Source organism: Nansenia antarctica (assembly GCF_963989245.1).
Source record: "Nansenia antarctica genome assembly, chromosome: 7".
NCBI lineage: Eukaryota > Metazoa > Chordata > Actinopteri > Argentiniformes > Microstomatidae > Nansenia > Nansenia antarctica.
This window is the reverse complement of record NC_137677.1, coordinates 11,321,631-11,348,637: the sequence shown is the minus strand read 5'-3', so window position 1 is coordinate 11,348,637 and position 27,007 is coordinate 11,321,631. Positions and strand designations below refer to the sequence as shown.

Here is a 27,007-nt window from a genome sequence, read left to right as displayed (position 1 = left end):
GGTCAACGAGATGAAGCTCCTGCGGAAGGAGAGCCGCAACATGAACTCCCGCGTCACGCAGCTCTACATGCAGCTGCTGCACGAGATCATCCGCAAGCGGGACAACTCCCTGGAGATGGCGCAGCTGGAGAACCGGGTGCTGAACGTCACGTCCGAGATGCTGCGCCTGGCCTCCCGGTACAAGGAGCTGGAGATGCGCTACGCGGCCATGGCCGGGGTGGTGAACAACCAGTCGGTGCTGATCGCCGCCCTGGAGGAGCAGTGTCTGCGGTCCCTGGGGGCGCGGAGCGAGCTGCCCGTGGTGCCGCCGTTGGTGGCGGTGGTGCCGGAGGGCCTCCCGGTCAACAGCCGCTTCACCAACGAGATCCAGAGGGACCACGGCAACCGGGCCTTCCCGCGGGGCTCCCCACGCATGGACTCCCCCACCGCCAGCCCGTTTGGACTCAACCCGCCTCCGCAGGGCACGCTCACCTCAGAGGGTAGGTACCAACAGCACATGGGGGGGGGGGACAGACTGTACAAATAACAGATATAAATAATCTGGTTATTTTTCTGAGTTGAAAAAAACTCAGCCAATGGTTCCAGGCCTGAGCATAGATGTCTTTTTCCTGCTATGACTGGTGGATAGACGATTCACTTACTGAGAAGAATGTCTTCGCTGTAAGTCGCTTTAGACAAAGGCATCTGCTAAATGTCTGAAATGTAAAGTAATGTAAGTTCGGAATCAGGGGCTGTCCCAAACCACACAGACCAACGGCCAAATTTGCATCGTCAATCGTCTGTGTGAAATTCTTCGTAGACAGCAATTGTGTGTTATCATTCCCTGAAATCGCTGGCTGAAATGGTCATTTCTTGGAGCTCGATTGGTTCGTCCCAGGCAGGCTGGGGGAGAGAGTGGTGAAATCATACATTCCTGTGATTCCCTCTGGGGACAGCAGCCAAAGCCTTCTGAGAACAGGCAGATATATGGCAGGGAAAACCTCAGGTCTACCTGCAGTCCATCACTGACACCGACCAGACACACAAACACACAAACACTTCCAAGAAACCTGGATGCATGCCCCGGTAAGTGTGTGTGTGTGTGTGTGTGTGTGTGTGTGTGTGTGTGTGTGTGTGCGTGCGTGTGTTCGTGCATTGTATGATGACTGTGAGCTTGGATGACAGAGAATCTGCGTGCAATGTGCTTGGGTGTGCGTCTGTGTGTGTGTGTGTGTGGGTGCACGCACATCTGGTGTGCCAGGCCTAGATTATGGTCAAGACAGAAACAATCAATCAACATATAACCTGTTCACTCGGCTCTCCTGAGCTCGCTCACAACAAGTGCATTTGACATTTGAGAGATAATTTCCAGCATGAAACCAATTTGCCAAGGTTATAAATGCTTCTAGGAAATGGCCCTTTCGGAAGAAAATTTGGCTAAGAGCGTTTTATTATGACTGGCGATTTGACCGTAGCAGATCGCAGATAGCTGGGTAGATTTACAGGCAGATGGCTGAAGAGATGAACTCACTGCAAATGTCACTCACTGGAGGAAGAAGGAGAAAGGGAGAGAAAAAGAGTGGGTCCTATGCAAGCTGGGAAATGGCCTGTCTTTGGACAAGGTGAACTCATCCACTTGATTTACGCAGCAGCACTAAACTACCCTGCCTTACCCACCCCGCCTTACGCCCCCTGGAGACAGCCAAGTTCATTTGAGTGGAGAGTACTTGCGGATTCACTGTGCTGGCAGGGGTAAAGCGGTAGGAACGGAGTGGAGTTGTATTGTAATGGGTTGGGCAGAGTTTGGGGCGGAGAGCAGTTTGGCAGTACTGTCTGAAGGACGACTAAACAAATCGAATCTTGGGAGTAGAACGGTCACTTGGCTCCTGCGATCAATCGATACGGGATAAGGAACACGGCCGAAAAACCAGCTCGGATATGTCTTTTAGCAACACAATGAAACTTAGAAACCCACAAAAAAAGGCAGCACTCTCTCTAAAACGACGACAGACGCGAACAACAAGTTTTCCCTCTCTCTTAACACCTGACAGGCCCTTTCAAATAACAACGGTGTCGTATTGGCGTGCGACTTTGAGCTCTTTAAGTGCCTCGTCTGCGTCAGATAAAGGGCCCTCCGGAGGAGAGGCTGAGTGGAACACAGTGCTTCCCTCAGACAGACCGCTGGGCAGACACACAGCTCCCTTCAGGCAGAGCTGCTCTCCTAACGACAGGGCTGTTGGAAGTTGAAAGGGTCGAGAGAGAGAGAGGCCACGTTTAGAAAAGGTCCATAGAGAGATGGGCCTGGGGGTAGAGTCAGAGATGGAATAGAGGGAGGGAGAGACAGAGAGAGAGGGAGTGAGAGAGAGAGGGGGGGGGTGGGAGGGGAGATTGTGATGGCTAGGGCTCCACTTCTAGAGGCCTAGAGGGACTTATAGTGTTGATGGAATATTTCTGGCTGTGAATAGTGCTCTTTACAGTGAGCGTTATGTTACAGCTGTGAACACAGGGCCTCCGCAACTTCAAACGACTGACGCTTCCACCTCCGTACGTAGCGAATGGGGAAAAGAATATCCAGGTAAAACAACAACAACAACAACAAAAGGGCTGTTCATATTTCCCTATACTGATTCTACCCTCACAGACTGGAGCCTCTACCGTCACACATGTTTATCTCATCTAACTTTAGTGATCTGATCGCACTTCCACCCCCCCCCTACCCCCTAGTTCGACAGCCGTTGGCGCTTTCTCAACGGACTACAAATTCGACTTTTCTCCTCCGAGGCTTTTCGGAGTGAAGGAAGGATGGAGGAGAGATCCGACTCCTCGAGGAATCTGGTTTCTAACAATTGAGAAAAAAGACCCTAGTATCTACCCCTCCCTGGAAGAGGAGGAGGAGGAGGAGACAGGCCAGGACAGAGAGAGAGAGAAGGCCTGACGTCAGACGTCTAAATCAGACCGACACGTTAGTTCCCGAAAGCTCTGGGATGGCGAGCCAAAGTAAAGCTCCTCGTCTCCTGTCGTCGTGGACACCCCGTGGCGATCTGGAACCAAGAAAAACAACCAGACGGAGAGAGAGAGGATGACATTCCTGCTGCGGCGTTGAGCGAACGCAATACCCTCATCTGTCATTCATCCACCGGGATTTATTCACCGGCATAAACCCCTCTGCCGACACTCCCGCTGACACACTGAGACGGTACGAGAGAGATGACAACAACAGGGAGACGGAGAGGAGACTTCGGAGATGATGACCTCATCACCGTGGTCCTCCACCTGTCATGTCCTGCAGGACCGGCGATCACGGAGGACAAGGTTACGACAGGAGGGAGCATGATAGAACTATTGGGACCGAGCCCCCCCTCTTTCCCATCTCTTATTCCACACTGACCGCGAAAACAGCCTCCTTTCCGCGCCGGTTCCCTTAAACACACAGTCTCGTACCTCAGTTTGGGATCAGCAAAACCCCTGCTCCAACCACTAGGATTTAACAGACTCCCTCTATGTTGAACCTAGACCACTAATCCGCTATGCCGATACAGGAGAGAGAGAGAGAGAGAGAGAGAGAGAGAGAGAGAGAGAGAGAGAGAGAGAGAGAGAGAGAGAGAGGGAGAGAGAGAAAGGGAGAGAAAAACCTTCTCGTAAAAAGACGACGAAAAATGAAGCCATATCGTTGCAAGAAAAATAAGGGGGGAGGGGGGGGGGGTTTAGGTATCTGTATGAAGCATTACAGTGGGACCCTGTGTGTTCGTACACACAGCTGAGAAAACCATCTTCCCTTAGCCCCCCCACCCCCGGGCCCTGGAGGCCCCCCCCCCACACAATGCTGGTCTTTATTGGACCTCAATACACATCATTCACACAGGGGAGCGGAGGGGAAATATGCAGGGTTTAGACCGGGCCCAGCTGTGATACCAGGTACAGTTCTGATGTTGGGGTTCACTTTAAGGCATGTATGGGACAGAGTGAGGCGCAGCAACCCCCCCCCCCTCCAACCCTTCCCATACATCCCTCTTCTCCTCTCTCCAGCCTTCTTCCTTCCTCTCACTCCCTTTCCCGGTCCGTCTCTCTGTCCTAATCCCCCTCTCTCTCTCTCCTCTGTCTCTCCCCCTCCCTCTCGCTGAGCGGTGGATAGATAATGACTTTAACATGAGCGATGAAAGGGAAGACATCTTGTTAACCCGAGGCAGGGCACGGTATGGTACGGCTATTAGGGTGGAGGAGGTTACATCATAATAGAGTACTTAAGGCTTCGAGTGAGAGAGAGAGAGAGGGAGGGAGAGAGACACCGGGTGCTTTTGTTTTCAAACACCCGACAAAGCCAACGACAGCCAAGAAATGTAACTCGGCGTCACCGCCGTCCACCGTCTCCCCGCACGGTTCTGTTTTCTCTTTGTTCACCATGTGTGTGTGTGGTGAGGGGGTGTGTGTGTGTGGGGCTTAACACTCGTGTGGTGAGGGTGAGGGGGGTGGGGGAAGCCACACCCTCTGAATAGTCCAAAACTACCACCAGACTCACTCATCCCCCCTCTCTCTCCCTCCTTGCCTCCCTCCCCCCTCAGGTCCGTTCAAGGACTGTTACCAGGTGCGCCAGGCGGGCCTCAGCACCAGCGGCATGTACCTGCTGCAGGCGGAGGGCAGCGCCGGGCTGATCCAGGCCTGGTGTGAGCACGGCCTGGACAACGGCGGCTGGACCGTGCTGCAGCGCAGGAGGGACGGCTCCACCAACTTCTTCAGGAACTGGGAGAACTACAAGGTACCGCCGCCTCCACGCACCTGTACACGTACGCACGCATGTCCGTGTCTATACCGATCGGCCCACACAGCCCGGGCAGTCACAGCCGGGGGAACTAGGGCTGCCTCCGCTCTAATGGTCTCCTTTTACATAACTAGGCCAAAGCCTAGCCCATCCATCCATACACACAGACACACACACACACTCTGGAGGAAGCATGGCCACAGACCTACACACACACACACACACACAGGCACAGACACAGACACACACACACACTCTCTCTGGATGAAGCGTGGCCACAGACCTACACACACACACACACACACACACACAGACACAGACCTACACACACACACACACACACACACACACACACACACACTCTCTCTCTCTCTCTCTCTCTCTCTCTGGATGAAGCGTGGCCACAGACCTACACACACACACACACACACACACACACACACTCTCTCTCTCTCTCTCTCTGGATGAAGCGTGGCACAGACCTACACACACACGCACGCGCAAGCAATCAGAGAACCCCTATGGGCAGAAAGGGAAAACGTCTTCCCCCCCTCCTCTCTCTATGAGCTCTCCTTCCTTTACTTCCTCTCTCTTTTTTCCTCCCTCCTTCCCTTCCTCTCTGCATTAGCCATCAACGAGATCTGATCCAGGATCTAAGGCGCTCGGCAGGGAGGGGACGGAATGGGGGCTGTTTTTATAACACAGTAAAAAAAAAAAAATAAAAAAAAAAATGCCATACATACGACTCAAACGCTCAGTCTCTCTGGAGCTTTATCCCCTCTCGCTGTATTTCTCTCACATTTCTGTCTTACATTCCCCCCCCCCCCCCTCTCTCCCCCTCCCTCCCTCTCCCCCCCCCCCTCCCTCTCCCCCTCTCCGTCTGTCTGAATGGAAACGTCCTAACTTCCCGCCTGTCTTTGCTCGCCACCCAACAACAGTAATTCACCTTGACTGGGAACGCCGTCCAGGCCAGAGCGTTCGCACAGCACCGTCCCCGGCAGGGAACGCATTAAGATTCCGTTCCATCGGAGTCAGGGAGTCCTGGTTCTCTGCCTTAACACAGCGCAGCTCTAGCAACAACATCAGAATAGCTCCTCTGATTTCCTCCACGTTAGGCCTTCGGGTGTGACGTATGTCTCGTAACTATTGCCGCTTTGTTTATCTTGCCTTATTAGAACCGAAGCCTAAGGATGTTACTATCTTACACTTGTGTAATGTGAAGTATGCTGTGGATTAATAATGAGACTCAAGATAGGAACTTGCTTTAAATCTAGGTATAATATTTAATAAACACACAGGAGCACCAGACTCCCAACAATGCCACACATGTATAAAATTCATTACAAGTAACAATAAAACTTGTGTGTGCGTGTGTGTGTGTGTGTGTGTGTGTCTTATGACAGAAAGGCTTCGGTAACATAGACAGCGAGTACTGGCTAGGTCTGGACCACATCTACAACCTGGGCAAGCAGGGCGACTATCGCCTCCTGGTGGAGCTGGAGGACTGGACGGGGAAGAAGGTGTACGCCGAGTACAGCAGCTTCCACCTGGAGCCGGAGAGCGAGGGCTACCGCCTGAGGCTGGGCACCTACCAGGGCAACGCCGGGGACTCCCTCAGCAGCCACAACGGCAAGCAGTTCACCACGCTGGACCGCGACAAGGACGCCTTCTCAGGTGAGAGTGAGGGACCGCGCAGGAAGGCGCTAACTGTGCTAGTTAAGTCATAGAAAGAGAACGTTGTGAAAACCCGTGGTAGGGTTGGATGCGGGGGGAGGGTGGTCGACAGTGGTCAGGCTGTGATCGGCCGTGACGTCGTCGAACCCGAGACCTTGAAGAAGTAGTGGTGTCGGCCCTCGTCCGACCTCACGGTTGTTGGTTCACGGTATCATGGATCTCTCAAACTGACCTCCTCTCCTCTCCTCTCCTCCCCTCTCTCCCCTCTGTCCTGCAGGGAACTGTGCCCACTTCCACAAGGGCGGCTGGTGGTACAACGCCTGCGGTCAGACCAACCTCAACGGCGTGTGGTACAGCGGCGGGGTCTACCGCAGCAAGTTCCAGGACGGCATCTTCTGGGCCGAGTACGGAGGCGGGTTCTACTCCCTCAAGTCCACCAGGATGATGATCCGACCCATCGACTGAGCAGGGAGGCAGGGACAAAAACAGCTCTGTGGCGGAAAAAAAAAACTCTTCGTGAACTTTGACCCCCCCCCCCTCCCACCTCCCATCCGCCCCTCCTTTTCCTCCACCCCACAGTACTCCAACGCCGCAGCAGGACAGAACAGAGCACCGAGCCCCTAACCCCCCCACCCGCCACAGATCCTCCCTCCAGCCGTGCCCAGAGAGAAACAAGAGCTGTGGAACTTTCTGGCCTTTCGAGTGGAACCGTGTTGAGATGGTAAACCGACTCCTCGACTTCAAAGACCCCCCACCCCCCCTCCCCACCACCACCACCACCCGCGCTGTCGAATAGCTAGCTTTTTCGATAGCGTAGCTGGTTTACATCGTGTATTGGCCGAGACGTGTGTTGGAAAGCCAGAGGGTCGCAGGTTCGAGGCGAAGGGACAGAGCCGAGTCCGACCGCGGGGACAACGTGACGTCCGGTTCACGAGCGCGGCCTGATACTAGTGGCGACGGCAAGACTACGCAGTGGACAGACCCCATATAGACTCTCACACAAGAGAATAAAGAGACCGCCACTGCCCTGCCTCTCACTATGGAAAGCAGCTCTCTACACGCCTGTCGCCTGGGCAACAGCACCCCCCGCCCGCCCCCCCCCGGGAGGGATTTATCGTCTTTAAAACATTCTCATCATTCTATTGGGTCATTTTTACTGTAATCCATGTAATAAAAGGGATCGGTCGTTCAGTAGCGATGTGTATAACACCAACCAGACCCGACAGACAAACGAAACTGAGTCTCTTTATCCACGGTCGGGAGAGAGAGAGAGAGAGAGAGAGAGGGGTTCCCACAGTGATCAGGAGATGTGTAAACCGCATGGTGTTTTTGTTGCATTCCTAGCGCAATATGGATCGAATCATACCTCGATTAATAGTTCTGGATCGAGTTAGCAGCCCTTTATGAAGTCATTTGTTTCCACCGTCCAAAAGGGTTAAAGGGTTCCCTGTACATACTCCTTGTTGCCGTGTTTGGGCTTGTTGTTCTGGTGTTTCCCACAAGCACCCCGAGAAGAAACGGACTCCAAAAATGTGCTTTTCTGTCTGATGTGGGGGGGGGGGATGGGGGAACAGCAGTGTATGTAACCAACTAGCTTTGGTATGTAAATATGATTGGCTTCGTTTGTAATTGAGTTAATTTAAGAGGTACGATTTCTGCCGACGCCAAAATGTTGAGTTCCCTTCATGTTCCTGTACCTCCACCGTCCTGTTATTTATCTGTATTTATATGCTATAGTCACGCCCTGGTCTACGTAGCCCTGCTAGGATCCAGCATTTGTATTCCATTTAGAGTTGCGCAAGCCTGCTCACGCTCACACACACACACACACACACACACACACACACACACACTCTCACACACGCTCACACACACACACACACACACGCTCACACACACACAAAAAGACGAACGTCAAGTTGACACGAGGTGAAACACCCGAAAACGCTGTGCCATCCAGTTTCCATGCCACCCCCAAATAAAAAAATATATTTTTTCTTTTCCTAAATAATATCCCCTCTCTTTCTCTGAAGTCTCCTCATTCATCCTCCTCTGATCCAAACACCCCCGCCGAGAACAGAAACACAAAAGAAACACCAGCAAAAAAAAAGTCTTAGGCAGCGAACATCCTGTACGGCGTTATTCATACTAGCGTTTATGATCGCTGGCAGCTGGCTTTAGCATTACATATGTGCTTGGACGTGCTGCTATATGAGCTGTCAGGACCAGGGAAAAAAGGAGAAGAACGAGGGATGATATACAGCACGTAGAGGCTGTACCCAGGGATGGAGGGATGATGTAGGTCTGCTGCTCAGGAGGGTTTTAATGATTAAAGAATGCAGACGGAGAGAAGACGAGAAGAGGAGGGGAGGCGGAGGAGGAGGAGAGGGGGGGTGGGAAGACAAAGGCAGCCTGAGGAGCGACAATGAGAAACACATTGAGAGAGAGAGGGGGGGGGGGAGGGAGGGAGGGTGAGAGAGATAGAGAGAGAGAACAGGGGTTACAAAAACACAGAGAAGGGGAGGTAAGGGAATGACACTGAAAAACAGACAGATTAAAGGAGGGTGTTAACAAGGAGAGAGAGAGAGAGAGAGAGAGAGAGAGAGAGAGAGAGAGAGAGAGAGAGAGAGAGAGAGAGTGAGTAGTGAAGAGTTTAAGTGAGACAGAAGAGGCAGAGGTGAACGGGGGGGAGGAAGAGGGAGGGAGGAAGAGGGAGTGAGGGTGAGACATTATTTCCGTATGAAATGCTGAGGTTTCATTTCCCTTTAGACATATTTCCTGAAGTTATGATTCCGCTACGACCCCCCAGACCAGACAACAGACCAATCACACTGTAGCTGACACACACACCCACACACACACACACACACACGTTACATGACTTTCGCCAATGATCCAGGACCGCTGCCAATGTTAACTCAAAGCCGTGTCTGCAGTACAGAGGATCCATGCAGCGAGCCACTGTTGTACGCCGGCCAAGGCTACCGTCAGCCATCCGCTTGGCTTGTGCTGTATCAGCTAGGTCATGGAAACTGGGGGGGTGGGGGGGGGGATGATTAAACCCTTTAAAAAGGGAGTCAGTTAAAGTTTTGCCTGGCGTCTATCATGTGACACTTTGCACCCTCAGCTTTCCATGGCGTGGCTGTTAGCTCCGCGGCGGGTCCTGAGCTCCCAGGCGCTAGCCTCAGTTAGCCTCAGTTAGCCTCAGTTAGCGTGCCACACTGCAGCCAGGGGGCTCCGGGGGTCTTGCTGCCCCGGCTCTGAAAGGGCCCGTTGGACCCCCGCGCTCCTTACCTCCCACTCCACAGTAACTCTCTCTGCGGGTGGAGGGTCCTAACCCCCCCCCCCCCCCCCTCCGTAACTCAAGACGTTAGCTTGAATCCTTCCATTGATAGCGACGGGGGGGGGGGGGAAATGTGCCCGGAGGTTTGAGTTACGTCTTTAGCTGGGATCGCCAGTTATGATTCCACTCTTCCTCCCTCTCCCTCCCTCCCTCCTTCTCTCCCTCCATTGAGAGGAACCTGCCTCAAAAACAACACTAACTCTCTACTGTGGAAGTCCATAAGGTGTAGTACAGTACATAACAACCTGGCTGTGTGGCTGAACACACAGACCCACACACAGAGACACACACACACGCACACACACACCACGACCTGGCTGTGTGACTGCGCACACACACAGAGGTTTAGGAGCGGAGCGTCAAGCTACATGGACGCAGCTGTCTCCAACTCTTCAACTCCGATGAGAACACCAACAGGCGGGTTGGGTTTCTGTACAACACAGCGGGAACCCTTTGTGCCTGTGTGTGTGTTTGTGTGTGTGTGTGTGTGTGTGTGTGTGAGTGTGTGAGTCTCTGTGTGTGTCTGTGTGTGTCTCTGTGTGTGTGTGTGTGTGTGTGTGTCTGTGTTTCTCTCCAGCTGGACCCAGGGTGTGTACTGATCCACAGCCACTCTGGTGTCACAGAGCCAAATCCACCCTGAGACTGAAGGATTCCCAGATCCACCACATCTCTAATCCCAGCGAGCAGCTCCCAACACACGTTCTGGGAAGAGAAACAAGGACCCCCCCCCCCTCCCCCCTCAACCCTAATGTGTGTGTGTGTGTGTGTGTGTGTGTGTCTGAGTGTGCGCTGACCTTTAAGGACAGCACACACACACACACACACACACACACGCACACACACACACGCTAAAGTCGCTAGTCCTTGAGTAGTCTAACTAACCGCATCAAGTCCAGCATACGACTGCATCTCAGAGGAACACACACACACACACACACACACACAGCATCAGCATGGTGCCCCTCTCTCTCTCTCTCTCTCTCTCTGTTTCCCCCTCTTCCTCTCCCCCTCTGTTCCTCCCTGTTCTGCCCTCCTCTCTCCATCCCTCCCTCTCTCTAAGGAGCAGCAGTAGATTTATGACAGGGGGGTGACAGGGCTTTAATGTCGGAGCTTTAATGTGTTTCAGATCTGCTGTCGAACAAGAGAGCAGGATTTTCCCCCCAGTCTGCCAGTCCAGCACTGAGGCTAGGCACGCACACACACACACACACACACACACACACAGGGACACACACGCACACACACACACACACAGGGACACACAGGGACACACAGGGACATACACAGGGACACACACACGCACAGGGACACACACACACGCACAGGGACACACAGGGACATACACAGGGACACACACACGCACAGGGACACACACACACACACAGGGACACACACAGGGACACACACAGGGACACACACAGGGACACACACACAGGGACACACACACAGGGACACACACTTACACACACAGGGACACACACACACGCACAGGGACACACACAGGGACACACAGGGACACACACAGGGACACACAGGGACACACAGGGACACACACAGACACACACACACACACACAGTGACACACACAGGGACACACAGGGACACACACAGACACACACAGGGACACACAGGGACGCACACAGGGAGGACACACAGGGACACACACATCAGGTGTTGGGGATTTCAGGGCTCTAAGTGGACAGGGAGGCAGAGCAGGGCCGTTTCACAGCCTTGGTGCCTCTCACTGCAGTGCAGGCCTGGCCATGCCAGAGGACTGGGCTTCAGGAAACACAGAGAAACGGCTCACACAGCAGTTTGTGGTGTTCATGTGTGTGGGTGTGTGTGTGTTCGTGTGTGAGAAAGGATGCTGTGGGCAAGCTTTGGTGTGCGTCTTATGATGTTATGTTTTGGGAATGCTTCTCTAATGGGAGACAGGGCTGGGGTCGAAACTTTGGCCAGTGTGTGTGTGTGTGTGAGTGTGAGTGTGAGTGTGAGTGTGCATGTGAGTGTGTGCGTGTGTGAGTGTGCGTGTGTGTGTGAGCGTGTGTGTGTGTGTGTGTGTGTGAGAGTGTGTGAGAGTGTGTGAGAGTGTGTGCGTGTTTGTGTGTGATGCGTGTGTGTGTGTGTGCGTGCGTGAAGAACAGCCTTTCCGTGACTTTTTGATTTACAACAACAACAACATCACAGAAAAGTAAAATTTCGAATAAAAACGTAATATCTCATAAAAACCTCCATCTAGTAGTGAAGAACAAACAGTTCTCCAATAAAAAAAAACAGGACAACACACGCACGCACGCACACACACACACGCACACACACACACACACACACACACACACACACACATAGGGCTTTCACATCACCAAGGCTCCTTGCCCGTTCCCGTTCTGGAACCTCGGTGCTGTCTGGAGAACCAGCCCGCGTAACCATACCATACCACTGTAACCAGAACCATCAAGATGGCGGCTACTTCACTGGAAATGAGGATGATATCTTCCACTACAGTATCTGAAATAACACTATTTTGAAATAAAAGACACTTTCTTAAATACATTCTCTTACTCGTTAGAGCTACTCTGATACGAATAGAAATGGCTTATGAAGTTCGACAACATTTATAATATAATTTATTTTAAATAATAATAAACAAGCACACACGCGCGGACGCGAACTTTGTGGCTATTTCTATTCTAGTAACAAGACCTTCACACTCTCACACTCTCTACTTGGTCTGCGTCTTCACCAAGAAAACAGACAGACAGACAGACAGACAGAACATGGTGTGTTCCAGGGTGCTGGCCCGTTCACACGGAGACACGCTGTGCTGACAGCTGTCAGACGGAGAGAAGGAAGGAGGAAGAGAGGGAGAGGAAGACTAGAGGAAGAGAGGGAGAGGAGGAAGACTAGAGGAATAGAGGGAGAGAATCTGTCTGAAAGATGCCTCCATGACTCGTTTTGTTTGTCCAGCCTGACGCGCGCACGCGCACAGGCACAGGCACACGCGCACGCGCACGCGCACGCTCACGCTCACGCTCACGCTCACACTCACACTCATACTCACACTCACACTCACACCTCCTCCACCTGCTGAGCATCTCTCTCTCTCTGGAAACACTTCCAAACACTTGTGATGACGTTCCTCTTCCAGCATGGAGACCTTGGTTACCATGGAGACCGAGGCTACCATGGAGACCTTGGCTCCAGGTGAGTGGCGGATGTGGACACGTCATGGAAGATTAAACCCACAAGCACCTGTTCCCTCTCTAACACCACGCTCTTGTGTATAGGTCACCGCAGACACTTGGGTCGTGTGTGTGTGTGTGTGTGTGTGTGTGTGTGTCTTACCCAGGTAGGGGATGCAGGACACCATGCTCTGGCTGCGGATGTAGTCCCTCAGGCGTTTGTAGTTGTCCTCCTTGGCCATCAGATACTCCAGACGCTCGAACGACGCCTTGTCCTTACGACTCAACAACTACACATGGAGAGAGATGGAGAGAGAGATGGAGAGATGGAGACAGAGATGGAGAGATGGAGAGAAAGATGGAGAAAGAGCGATGGAGAGAGAGATGGAGAGAGAGATAGAGAGAGAGAGAGATGGAGAGAGAGAGAGAGATATGCAGAGAGAGATGGAGAGAGAGAGAGATGGAGAGAGAGAGAGATGGAGAGAGAGATGGAGAGAGAGATGGAGAAAGATGGAGAAAGATGGAGAGAGAGAGAGAGAGATGGAGAGAGAGAGATGGAGAGAGAGAGAGAGAAACCGTGATGTTAAGTGGTGTTGTAACACCTAGCTGAAGTCAGCTCCATGGAGGGGGTCCAGGAGACCCATGTGTGGTCCACTGAGGCCCTCGCCTCGCTGTGTTCACCTCGTTTCACTTCTAATCCAGCTCGTTTCTAAGTGGTTTCCCAGTGCGTTCTCATAGCCGCCCGCGCCAGAGGCAGACGCATCTGTTTTTTCGCCCAGGACGCGCAGAGACAGAAAGGGAGCACAGGAGATATGTAGGCTGAGGGATTATTCATCTGAGAGATCACTGTTGGCCGGAGTCTGCTCAGAGCTCCGGTGGTGTCAGCTCCCAAAAATGTTGCTGTTTTCTTGGTAAAAGACGCAGACTAAGTAGGGTGTGTGTGTGTGAGTGTGTGTGTCTGTTTGTGTGTGTGTGTGTGTCTGTTTGTGTGTGTGTGTCTCAAATGTGTGTGTCTGTTTTATATGTGTGCATCGGAGTGTGTGTCCAACGTGCATGCGAGCGAGTGTATGTGTGTGTGTGTATCTATAGTGTGTGTGTGTGTATGTGTATGTGTATCAACAGCATATGAGTCGCAGATGTCCGTAAGGCCTATTCCACTGAGGGAGGCACTGCACTGCATTGTGGGAAGAGAAGCAGTATAACAGCCATAACACATCCTCATCGCCACGGTGATGCCCCCCAAAATAAAAACAAATTAACTGGACTTAACGAGGAGAGAAGTGTGTGTGCGTGCTGACACCTGTAACCTACGTGTGAGTGTGAGTGTGTGAGTGTGTGTGTGTGTGTGTGTGTGTGTGTACGTGTGAGAACGTAAGGGCCTGTGAGAACAGGTGTGAGGCTTGAGTGCATCACTGATCTGGCTGTCAGCTACTGGGGAGGTTTATAAGCCTGACACCATCTAACGTTTCCACGACGACATCAGCGCCTCGGCATGCCGTGATGTCATGGTCAGATGGGGAGGCTGGCTGCTCTTCAGAGGAGCGGAGCCCCCGAGGGTCACACATCCTGGGGCAACATGGCCGCCTACCCTGCCCTCTTATGGAGACACGGTCCATGTTCATGATGATGTCATAACAGACCTAGTCAGTGTTCATGATGATGTCATAACAGACCTAGTCCATGTTCATGATGATGTCATAACAGACCTAGTCAGTGTTCATGATGATGTCATAACAGACCTAGTCAGTGTTCATGATGATGTCATAACAGACCTAGTCAGCGTTCATGATGATGTCATAACAGACCTAGTCAGTGTTCGTGATGATGTCATAACAGACCTAGTCAGTGTTCATGATGATGTCATAACAGACCTAGTCCATGTTCATGATGATGTCATAACAGACCAAGAGTGTTCATGACCAAGACCAAGAGTGTTCATGATGATGTCATAACAGACCTAGTCCGTGTTCATGATGATGTCATAACAGACCTAGTCAGTGTTCATGATGATGTCATAACAGACCTAGTCCGTGTTCGTGATGATGTCATAACAGACCTAGTCCGTGTTCGTGATGATGTCATAACAGACCTAGTCCGTGTTCATGATGATGTCATAACAGACCTAGTCCGTGTTCATGATGATGTCATAACAGACCTAGTCCGTGTTCATGATGTCATAACAGACCTAGTCCGTGTTCATGATGATGTCATAACAGACCTAGTCAGTGTTCGTGATGATGTCATAACAGACCTAGTCCGTGTTCATGATGATGTCATAACAGACCTAGTCAGTGTTCGTGATGATGTCATAACAGACCTAGTCAGTGTTCATGATGATGTCATAACAGACCAAGAGTGTTCATGACCAAGACCAAGAGTGTTCATGATGATGTCATAACAGACCTAGTCCGTGTTCATGATGATGTCATAACAGACCTAGTCAGTGTTCATGATGATGTCATAACAGACCTAGTCAGTGTTCGTGATGATGTCATAACAGACCTAGTCCGTGTTCATGATGATGTCATAACAGACCTAGTCAGTGTTCGTGATGATGTCATAACAGACCTAGTCCGTGTTCATGATGATGTCATAACAGACCTAGTCCGTGTTCATGATGTCATAACAGACCTAGTCCGTGTTCATGATGATGTCATAACAGACCTAGTCCGTGTTCATGATGATGTCATAACAGACCTAGTCAGTGTTCATGATGATGTCATAACAGACCTAGTCCGCGTTCATGATGTCATAACAGACCTAGTCCGTGTTCATGATGATGTCATAACAGACCTAGTCAGTGTTCATGATGATGTCATAACAGACCTAGTCAGTGTTCATGATGATGATGATGATGTCATAACAGACCTAGTCAGTGTTCATGATGATGTCATAACAGCCCTAGTCAGTGTTCTGGTGATGTCATAACAGCCCTAGTCAGTGTTCATGATGATGTCATAACAGATGTAGTCAGCGTTGATGGACTGTTACTGATCCAGAGGTCTTTGAATGACCAGTTATATCCTTGCTTTCACACACACACACACACACACACACCACAAACACACCACACACACACACCACACACATACAGCACACATACAGCACACATACAGCACACATACACCACACATACACCACACATACACCACACATACACCACACATACACCACACATACACACCACACACACACCACACACACACACACACACACCACACACACACAGCTTCCCTCCATCTACAAAGACCGGTGTGTCAGAAAGGCCCTCAGGATTATTCGGGACCACTGCAAAACCACCACTTTATGACTTTATCAATGAAGGGTTACTAACGTTACTTATTATCATTGTGTTTTGTATCTGAATGCTGCAATGTCAATGTTGAGGAGCCAAAGCATTTTACTCTTGTGTACTTGTACAGTAAGATGTAATAAAAGCGATTTTGACGTGCACACGCACACACACACACACACACACTTACCGCCCAGGTCTTGGTGAGTCTGAAGATCGGAGCGCTCTGTAAGCCAGATACCACGGCCATCACTGCATGCAGGTTGTTGATGTCACACAGTTTCTGTAGGCCACACACACACACACACACACACACACAGACACACACACACACACACACACACACACTAGATTAACAGTGCTGTATTAGGAGCAGTGCGGAGGTAACCACAGCAGCACATTTTCCAACACATTTGTCCTCATTAGTACAGCAGGGAGGAGGACTGGAGACAGGGAGTGGGCTGGTGTGTGCGTGTGTGTGTGTGTGTGTGTGTGTGTGTGTGTGTGTGTGTTACCTTGGCAGTGCGGATGTAGAGACTCAGCACTTCTGCTCTAATCTTCAGAGTCTGAGCATGAAGGATCTCACGCACCACCCAGAACGTCACCTGGAGGACAGAGGACACACACACACACACAATTATTAGTACAAAACACACAAACACACATAAATGGTCATGAAGGGATGCACGTGGTCAGCTACAATACTCATATAGGCTGTGGCATTCAAGAGATGATTGATTGGATAACGGGACCCAAAATCGGCAGGAATTGCATGATGTGATCATGTCAACATGGACCAGAATCTCAAAGGAATGTTTCCAACATCTTGTGGTTACACTCACGACGGCGCAGAGCTAACTAGCCCAGGTCAGCCCAGGTCAGCTAGGCTAGGCCCTGTGGTGACGGTGACGTTAGGGTTTCCAGACCAACGGCCCTGCTCCTCCTAATGCCTTGAAGGCGAGCGCGTAACGCCAAAGCACGCCCCCCTCCCTCAGGTCCCCAGCCCCCCCCACATCAGATTAGATGTCCTGTCTCCAAATGAGCTCCTCTGGGAACAACCACAGAGCTGCGTAACGGGGAGGGACGCCAGCTACATTCCAGCTGATTAATGAACAGACACACATCATAAGTCATCAGTGGAAGAGGGGGGAGGTGTGTGTGTTACAGATTCCACTGGTCAATTAGCGCGCTCTCTCTAAGTGCACACACACACACACACACACACACACACACACACACACACACACACACACACACACAGCTCTCGTCGACTCAGGTTTAAGTAAATACGGTCAATGAATCAGCGTCTAGTCCAACAGGCCCTGGGGAGGGAGGGAGGGGGGGAGGGAGGGAAGAGGAGGAAGAGATGAGAGAGAAGAAGAAAGAGGAGAGGAGAGGGGTGGAGGGAGAACAAGGCCATAGCAGCTGCACAGCGTTCCTGATGAACGTGGAGGAGAGTCTGTACACGCAGGCACGCACACACACACACACGCAGAGCTCACAGCCCCCCCCCCCCCCCCCCGACCGCCACCATGAGGAACATGGTTGCTGTGTAAAGCCCAGGGGCCTCATTTATAAAGCGTTGCTTACCTACGCTTTGCGTACCTACGCACCTTTGCAAAGCAAGAACATTTCCGTCACCAACATTCGGATTTATAAAACGGTGCGCACGCCAGTGGAATTTGCAAGTTCCACGCCTGCTTCCAATCAACTCTGTTGCACACGTGAAAGAGCGTCTTGTCCCACCCTTTTTGACGCCCATAGTTGCCTATAATAATTATATATTTTTATTTCTATAGCACTTTTCCTGCAAACGTTGCATATAAATGGTCAGTCAAACGACCGACAGAACGCCGGAAAAAAATACTTTTCACCCAATCAGTAAATTTCCGCGCAACGAACGTTCTCGCCAGACCATATATAACATGTTCCAGACTGCATCGACAACGGAATCAGTTTAAACGTGATTCGTCCTACTGTTTACCTTATTATTTATCATAATGTCATAACATCCAAGTATTGGTATAATATGTATAATAATTACAGATCCAATATGATTCCCGATTAAACTACAACATTTGAGAGGTTGTTTTGCAAAAACAGATACCTCGCTTTGTAGTTATTATACTAAATCATTTATCTTTTAGATTAGATTAGATTCAACCTTATTGTCATTGAGAAGTACTAAGACAAGGAAACGCAGATGCATTTCATGTTCGTCGCCCCAGACCGAGGGCGATTGATGGTTATTTTGTCTTTCTGTCATTTTCAAATAATCGCACAACAGTAACAAGCTGCTTGCTGATGGTCTTGTAGCCCATTCCAGCCTTGTGCAGGTCTACAATCTTGTCCCTGACGTCCTTATACAACTTTTTGTCTTGCCCATGATGGAGAGGTTAGAATCTGATTGATTGATTTTGTGACTTGCGTACGTACATGCGTATGTAAATCCTCCCGCAAATTTGGGATTTATAAAAAAGGAACTTGGCGTGAAACTGTGCGCACCTCTAAGCACACTGGGACCCATGCGTACGCATAGTAACTGGAGAAATGAGCAACTGCGACTCCGCTGGCAGAAGGATGAAAGAGGAGAAACGCTTTGAAATGGATACCATTTCCACCGACATAAGAAATATTGCCTCACGTATTATGAAGGAGTGCACACAAAGGATACGTACACACTACACATATCTTATTCGTCCTTGTCCTGTACGCATCACACTATATACATATATCTTTACTGTACATATCATATTGATATTCATGCAAATATATTTACTTTTTACATAAATATTCATTGCACGTAGCGCGAGGTTGACCACCGTCCGCATTGACTTCACAGTAATGTACGTCTTCATAAGGGTAACGTTCCCGATAAGTCCAATGATTGCAATATCCATACAGTGAAGAACATGAACAGGCCCACTGTAGACAATTGACTATCAGCCCCAAGTAGGCCTACACCCCATCCCTATGTATACGGACAACGAAAACTTTAAGCGCACAGATTACTGAAGTATCTATTATTAGTTGCACCACTAGTGTATCCTGTCTTAGCTGTAATATTGTCACCTTTATCTTGTATTATGCCTATTGCCTTATGTCTTGTGTTGCCATGTCAGGAACCGAAGCCTACGAATTTTACTCTCTTAATGTAACGTAACAATAAACTTGAAACATGCTTGGCTTTTCTACAATGCAGGTTAGATGACGAACTGCATTTCCTTGTGACAACCTTGGTACTTGTCAATGACAATAAGATTGAATCTAATCTAAAAGAAAAAACATGATTTAACATAATAAATACAAAGGGAGATATGTTGTACAGTTTAATCGGGAATCATATTTAATTGAATCTGTAATTATTAAACAATACTTGAATGTTATGAAATGTATTATCATAAATAATATGGTGAACACGTTGTCGATACAGTCTGGAACATAGATATTATAGAGAGTTTCATATTGTTATGTGTTCGTTAAGCGGAACTACTGCGCAGAAATTGAGTGGGTGAAATTGTTTTCGCCTTCTGTCGGGCATTTAACTGACCAATAATAGGGTGTTAAAAAGGGTGGGGCGAGACGCTCGTTCCCGTGCGCAACATTTAGAGTTGATTGGGATAAAGGGAAGCAGGTGTGGGAGTGGCCCGCAAATTCCACTTGCGCACCGATTTTATAAATCAGAATCCAAATGTTCTTGCTTTGCGTACGCACCGAAACTCTCTTCTCTCGTCTATATAATATCTATGTTCCAGACTGCTTCAACAACGGAGTCAGTTTAAACGTGATTCGTCCTACTGTTCACCTTACTATTCATGATAATACATGTCATAACATCCAAGTATTGTTTAATAATTACAGATTAAGTAAGACAAGATACACTGGTGGTGCAATTAGTAATAATAGATAGCTCAGTAATAAAGTGTCTGTGCGCTTAAAATGTTCGTAGTCCGTATGGGGTGTGCTTGGGGATGATAGTCAATTGTCTACAGTGGGCTTGTTCATGTTCTTCAATGTATGGATATTGCGATCATTGGACTTATCGGGACGTTACCCACTGAGCCCTCGGGAACAATGAATCAGGAACGGTGCTCAACTTGTCCAGCCTCACGCTATGTGCAATGAATATGAATATAAAAAGTTAATATATTTGCATGAATATCTATATGATTGATACGAACAAAGATATATGTAGGCTACATTGTGATGGGTACAGGACAAGGGAGAATAAGATATGTGCAGTGTGCACGTATATTCTTTGTGTGCACTCGCATAATATGTGAGGTAATATTTCGATTTATGATGGTGGAAATTGTATCTATTTCAAAGCGTTTCTCCTGTTTCATCCTTCTACCAGCGGAGTCGCAGTTGACATTTCTCCAGTTTCTATGTGTACGCATGGATCACACTGTGCGTAGCCTAGAGGTGCGCACAGTTTTTATAAATCCCAAAATTGCGGGAAAATTTGCTAACGCAAGCTTTATAAATGAGGCCCCTGGCTGTGAGGCTGTGAGAAGAAGAGTACAGTATTAGGTGACAACGCTGAGGACCCTGTCTGTCTGTCTGTATGTCTGTCTGTCACACACATCAGCTGGGATCAGACAGGCTGGAGCTGCTACTACTGTAGGAAGGAAGGAACACACACACACACGCACGCACACGCACACACGCACGCACAAATGTTTTCATTTCTGGAAATTACAGATAAATGCAAACAAAAATATGAGAGACTTAAACCCCCCCTGTCTGATTCCCCCCCCCCCCACACACACACACACACACACTTACTTCTAATCTATGCAAATATCTTAAAGGAAAAAGAACCAGATGTGGCCAATTTTCACCATCTGTCAGTGGGTATTGTAGTGTGTGTGTGTGTGTGTGTGTGTGTGTGTGTGTGTGTGTGTGTGTATGCTGAGTGAGGGAGTGCAGCTGAAGATGGAGAGGACAGATAATGAGATGGTTGTTGCTCGAGGGTCTGGGAGCAGGATGAGAAGCAGGCCACAATCCTATTACTCAATTATCACACACACACACACACACACACACGCACGGAAAATAACTTTCAGCAAATTGAGATAATAACAAGAGACTTTTCCCAAGCCCTACACACACACACATGCACACGCACGCACACACACTAGGCCTGTAACAATTCAACATTTTGCTGTACAATTGTCTCCGAAATAATTGCGATAATTGTTTCACTGCCATGTGACCCAGATAATGTACTGAATATGTGAAAAAAAAGCACAAAACTTGGTACACTTGTACAGTTTGGGGTCCTGAACATTTTCAGATGTGGAGCCCTCGCAAAAACTCCTCCTAGTGGCCGTGGCGGCCATTTTCCTTTCCACCATAGCCAAATTGTGTATTTTGCTTCATATCTCCTGAACCAAACATGATAACACCGAACAAATGATGTCTACCCCTATGTTTTGAAGGTCAATGATTACAATGTTACCATATACAACATTATAAAGTGTTCAGGTGGCCATGGCGGCCATTTTCCTTTCCGCCATAGCCAAATTATGTATTCTTGCTTCATATCTCCTTAACCAAACATGATAACACCGAACAGGTGATGTCTACCCCTATGTTTTGAAGGTCAAGGATTACAATGATACCATATACAACATCATAAAGTGTTCAGGTGAATAGTTAGTGGTGACCTCAGACCTCATAATGTGCCAGGGATCACCGAAGCAGACACACTGGGACAAGGGAACAAGTTTAAGGAAGTTTAATAAAAATAAAGGTGCCACCAGACACTACCCTGACACCTATTCTTCACTGTCTCCACAGTCTCCTCCACACTGACACAGAGCAGTGCACTTTAAGGAGATTTTTCTGCACTTGCAATGCTCCCGGCAGCCGTTCTTGCAGCCACAAGTCAAAAGTTCCAGGATGGACTGGTTTGCCTGTGGAAGAGTTGACCACAAAGGTTTCCAGTCACTTGGATCCATCCAACCCCAGTCTGTTGATGATGGCATCTTAGGTGCAACCACAAGAGCTTGTCCCCAACAGTGTCCCCCCTTGGTACACTGCTCTTTTTAGGTGCTGCACCAATGCATTCTTTGTTGGGGGGGATTTGCTCCATTCCCCTTCCTCTCTCGGTGAATAACTCAAGACGGACTTCATCGATGTCGAGTTGGCTGCTGGTGCGATTGGAGAGGAGAATTGTGAAGCGCTCCACAGTAGATATAACTTCCTCCGGTATGCTGTTTGGAGCCTGTGACAGAGCCATGAAGGCCTGTGTTGCCATGTCATAGGCATTCCAGGTGCAGAGCAGCTTTCTAGCTAGCTAACGTCATGTTCTCTGTTGTTAGCCAGCCAGCTAGCTAGCGTGTTGGAGCACAGTCAAGACTGACATTAAATCATTCAACTGCCATTAGACAATTCTTTCAGAATTCTTCCAGGCCTAACGCACACACACACACGCACAGTCACGTTCAGAGGTCGTCTTGACAACAGTTCCCGTTCGCTAATCCTTCCCGTCCTCCTCAGGCGCGTCTCTCATCACATGTTCTGTTAGCTCTCCCTGGGCCCCAGGTGCGGGGCAGGCCCCTGGATACGAGCCCCCGGCAACCGCGGACGGACCCACCCACGAGAGCCTGCGGCCCGCCGCTCACACTCCCACAGGTCCAACTTTTACAGCCTCGGCCTGCGGCGGCCAAAAGCGTTGTCAAGGCCGACTCACAGCGTTGTCAAGGACGACGTCTCACAGCAGAGATTCACGGTCCATCTGGGGGCCGTTAGGACGCAGGTGCCCCGTCTGTCTGTCTGTCTTTAGTGGGCGCAATAAGCCCCCTCTTTGATCCAGGCTGTTTAAGAAGACGTCATCGCCACACAGCTGGCCTGTCCGTGTGTGTGTGTGTGTATGTGTGTATACGTGTCGCGTGTGTATATACACATGTACGCATGTCTGTATGAATTTATGGATGTACACTCACGAGCACTTCATTCGGAGCTCCTGTTCACCTTCTCATTCATTCAGGTGGTGTAATGGTGAGGGGAATGTTTTCTTGGCACACTTTGGGTCCTTTAATACCAATCAATCATCCCTTGAATGCCACAGCCTATTTGAGTATTGTAGCTGACCATGTGCCTCCCTTCATGACCACAATGTACCCATCTTCTAATGGCTACTTCCAGCATGATAATGCACCATGTCACAAAGCAAAGGTCGTCTCAATCTGGTTTCATGAACATGACAATGACTTCAGTGTTCTTCAGTGGCCTTCCCAGTCACCGGATCTGAATCCAGTAGAACACCTTTGGGGTGTGGTAGAATGGGAGATTGACAGCTTGAAAGTGCACCTGAAAATATCAGCAGGAATTGCGTGATGCAATCGTGTCTCCATGGACCCTGTAGGAGCCATGAATGGATTTATTATGAATTTAGAAAGAATGGTAAATAAATGGGTCATTTGGTGAGTTTATATTTTGTTTATTTGTTGTTATTATTATGATTATTATTATTATTGGTATTATTATAATTATTATTAGCTTTGATCACAGTGATTGATATCATCTGGAAGTCACATGGATATGGGTGGTGATATTGTAGGTTAATATAAGTACTTTGTATTGTATGGTTATAAGCACCTGTTCAACTGCAATGGCGGCTGGTAAGAAAGAGAGAGGAGAGTTGGGTATTTTTTTGTAAGTTGATTATTCTCTTTAATAAAAGTTATAACAAATATTGTTGTTTTCGGTAGCACATCAGACAACAGGCCCTCCTCAGCCTCTCAGCCACATCACGTTGGTCTCCAGTGAGTCTACAGCCCCCAGTCTCAGTCTCGGAGGAATGTCCTCCAACATCTTGTGTAATCAATGCCACGAAGAATTGACGCTGTTTTGAGAACAAAGGGAGGCCCTACCCAGTATAGTGTTCCTAATAAAGTGGTCAGTGAGTGTATGTGCGTGCGCACGTGTGTACGTGTCCTTGAGTGCCCGTGTATATACTGTATTGTCTGTGTGTGTTTCAGATCCGCTGTCGGCTCCTCCTCAGACGGTGTGTGTTTGTCTAGAGAGGCCAGGGGAGGAGGAGGAGGAGGGGGAGGAGGAGGAGGAGTAGGAGGAGGAGGGGGGGGGGGAGGAGAAGAAGGAGGAGCAGGAGGAGGAGGAGGAGTAGGAGGAGCAGGAGGAGGAGGAGGAGGAGGGGGGGGAGGAGTAGGAGGAGGAGGGGGGGAGGAGTAGGAGCAGGAGGAGGAGGAGCAGGAGGAGTAGGAGGAGGAGGAGGAGGAGGAGGAGGAGGAGGAGGAAGCAGTGGAGAGCGCGGGGCGGTGTGCAGGGAGCCTGTGGTGTGTGCTGGTCCTCAGTGCTGCTGTGTTTACGGTGGACGAAGGCCCTCATGCTGCAGGGCTGCGCAGCCTCTCATTCCACAATCATCATCAATCACAGGGAGGCTCTGTAGCCCCCGCCACCCCGCTGTAGCCCCCGCTGGTACCTGTGGATCAGCTTGTTTAACGGCCGGGGAGAGAGAGAGAGAGAGAGAGAGAGGGAGAGAGAGAGAGAGAGGGAGAGAGAGGCTCTTGTAAAATAGCACAGGAGGACAGAAGATTACCATGGCTGTGTCTCTGTTGAGAACCGCTGAGTTGAGGAGAGGCACAGGCAAACAGGCAGGGGTTTAGGGTTCAGGGGTTTAGTGTGTGCCAGAAGTGAAGACCCTGTGTTACAGCCGCAGCTTACACACGACCCTCGTCCATCTCTCTCTCTCGGTTGTCTGTCCATCAGGTTCAATGTTCCCCTGGTCCATGTCTCTCTCTTTGTCTGTCCAGCAGGCTCAATGTCCCCCGGGTCCATGTCTCTCTCTCACTGTTTGTCCAGCAGGCTCAATGTCCCCCGGGTCCATGTCTCTCTCTCTGTTTGTCCAGCAGGCTCAATGTCCCCCTGGTCCATGTCTCTCTCTCTCTGTTTGTCCAGCAGGCTCAATGTCCCCCTGGTCCATGTCTCTCTCTATTGTCTGTCCAGCAGGCTCAATGTTCCCCTGGTCCATGTCTCTCTCTGTTTGTCCAGCAGGCTCAATGTCCTCCCTGGTCCATGTCTCTCTCTCTCTGTTTGTCCAGCAGGCTCAATGTCCTCCCTGGTCCATGTCTCTCTCTCTCTGTTTGTCCAGCAGGCTCAATGTCCCCCTGGTCCATGTCTCTCTCTATTGTCTGTCCAGCAGGCTCAATGTTCCCCTGGTCCATGTCTCTCTCTCTGTTTGTCCAGCAGGCTCAATGTTCCCCTGGTCCATGTCTCTCTCTATTGTCTGTTGTGTGTCCAGCAGGCTCAATGTCCCCCTGGTCCATGTCTCTCTCTCTCTGTTTGTCCAGCAGGCTCAATGTTCCCCTGACGTTCCATCCAGTCCACCACGCGGAGTATAAAAGCCTGAAGGCCTGACCGTGGGGAGCTGTGGTGGCGGAGCCTCGGCTCAGTAGTCACACAGTGTGGGTGTTGTGGGTCCATCTGTCTGGGTTTTGTTCTGTGTGTTGAAAGAGGCACTAGCAGTGTTCAGAACACTGACTTCAGGTAAAGTCTGAACATCTGCTTGTTGTCACTGATATACACGCGCTCACCCACACATATCCTCACAGATCCCCTTTGGTAGACACATTAGACTTAGTGGCGACTGTTGGGTTCTGTATTTTGGTTCAAACTGCTGGTTAGGTAGCGAGGTGTCATTAATTTTGTCATTGATGATTTGTGCTTTTATGTAACTTCTCCCTGTTTTTGGAGGTCTGTTTGTTAGGTGTGTTCTATTTACTATTTACTTCCCACAGTGCCCATAGTTTGTTTTGCTTCTTGTTGCTTGTTAATTGCTTATAAAAAGACAGTTTCATGTCTAAGCTAAACAATAACTTTTACATTTTGACCCATTAGATGGGGTTTATGGGGTCTATCCTTTCCCATAACAAGCTGGGTTCACATAAAAGAGATTTTTATTTATTCGACCTTTTTTAACAGATAAAATCAATTGAGAACAAATTCTCATTTTCAATGATGATCTGGCCAAGAGGCCCCAGCAAGAATAAAAACAAACATAAACAGAAATACACCCCTGGGTCAACACAAAACAATACATACAATACATGAGAACGGCAAAGACAGCGAAGATAAAATAAATTGCAGGTTGTGTGCGTCTGTGTGTGCATGTGTCTATGTGGGATTAACGACCTGTGTTTATTTTGGAAAATTGAAGTGATGCGAGTGCTGTGAGTTTGAGTGTGTTCTGTAAAGTGGTCCAATCGTTTGCTGCAGCAAAACTGAAAGAGTTGCGCCCGAAAACAGTGCAGGCTTTTGGGATGGTGAGCCTGATGAGATCCCTAGACCTTGAGTGGTAACTATTGTGAGAGAAGTGCAGGAGTGGTGAGTAGTGAAGGGTGCAACAGTGGTGAGTAGTGAAGGGTGCACCAGTGGTGAGTAGTGAAGGGTGCACCAGTGGTGAGTAGTGAAGGGTGCACCAGTGGTGAGTAGTGAAGGGTGCACCAGGGGTGAGTAGTGAAGGGTGCACCAGTGGTGAGTAGTGAAGGGTGCACCAGTGGTGAGTAGTGAAGGGTGCACCAGTGACAAATCGAATGGTTGAGTGGTAGAGTGTGTCAAGTTTCCTGAGGACACACTTTATAGATTATGTCACCGTAGTCCAGCATAGGAAGTACGGTCATCTTCACTAGGGAGTGTTTAGCGGAGAGCGTGAAAGATGCCTTGTTGCGAAACAGGAAGCCCGATCTGGCTTTGACTTTGGCCTGAAGGGAGATGACATCAGATTGTATCGTCCTCCGAAGAGGAAGTTCATC

General features: G+C 49.5%; 2 protein-coding genes across 2 annotated transcripts in view; one reads left to right on the top strand and one right to left on the bottom strand.

Moving 5' to 3' along the window:
* The window catches only part of ralgps2 (Ral GEF with PH domain and SH3 binding motif 2), a gene marked incomplete at its 3' end in the record, with an annotated part of 63,105 nt that overhangs the window by 17,995 nt on the left and 18,103 nt on the right, over positions 1 to 27,007 (bottom strand). Inside the window, 3 exon segments of the mRNA XM_080535538.1 lie at positions 13,098 to 13,224; positions 16,417 to 16,509; positions 16,742 to 16,831. Of these exon segments, the coding sequence (XP_080391664.1) occupies positions 13,098 to 13,224; positions 16,417 to 16,509; positions 16,742 to 16,831 (310 nt within the window).
* On the top strand, positions 2 to 6,874 carry angptl1a (angiopoietin-like 1a; the record flags this gene model as incomplete). Its single annotated transcript, XM_080535905.1, has 4 exons — positions 2 to 479; positions 4,539 to 4,732; positions 6,139 to 6,409; positions 6,687 to 6,874. Coding segments are annotated over 4 exons (1,131 nt in total), but the record flags the coding sequence as incomplete, so codon positions are not given.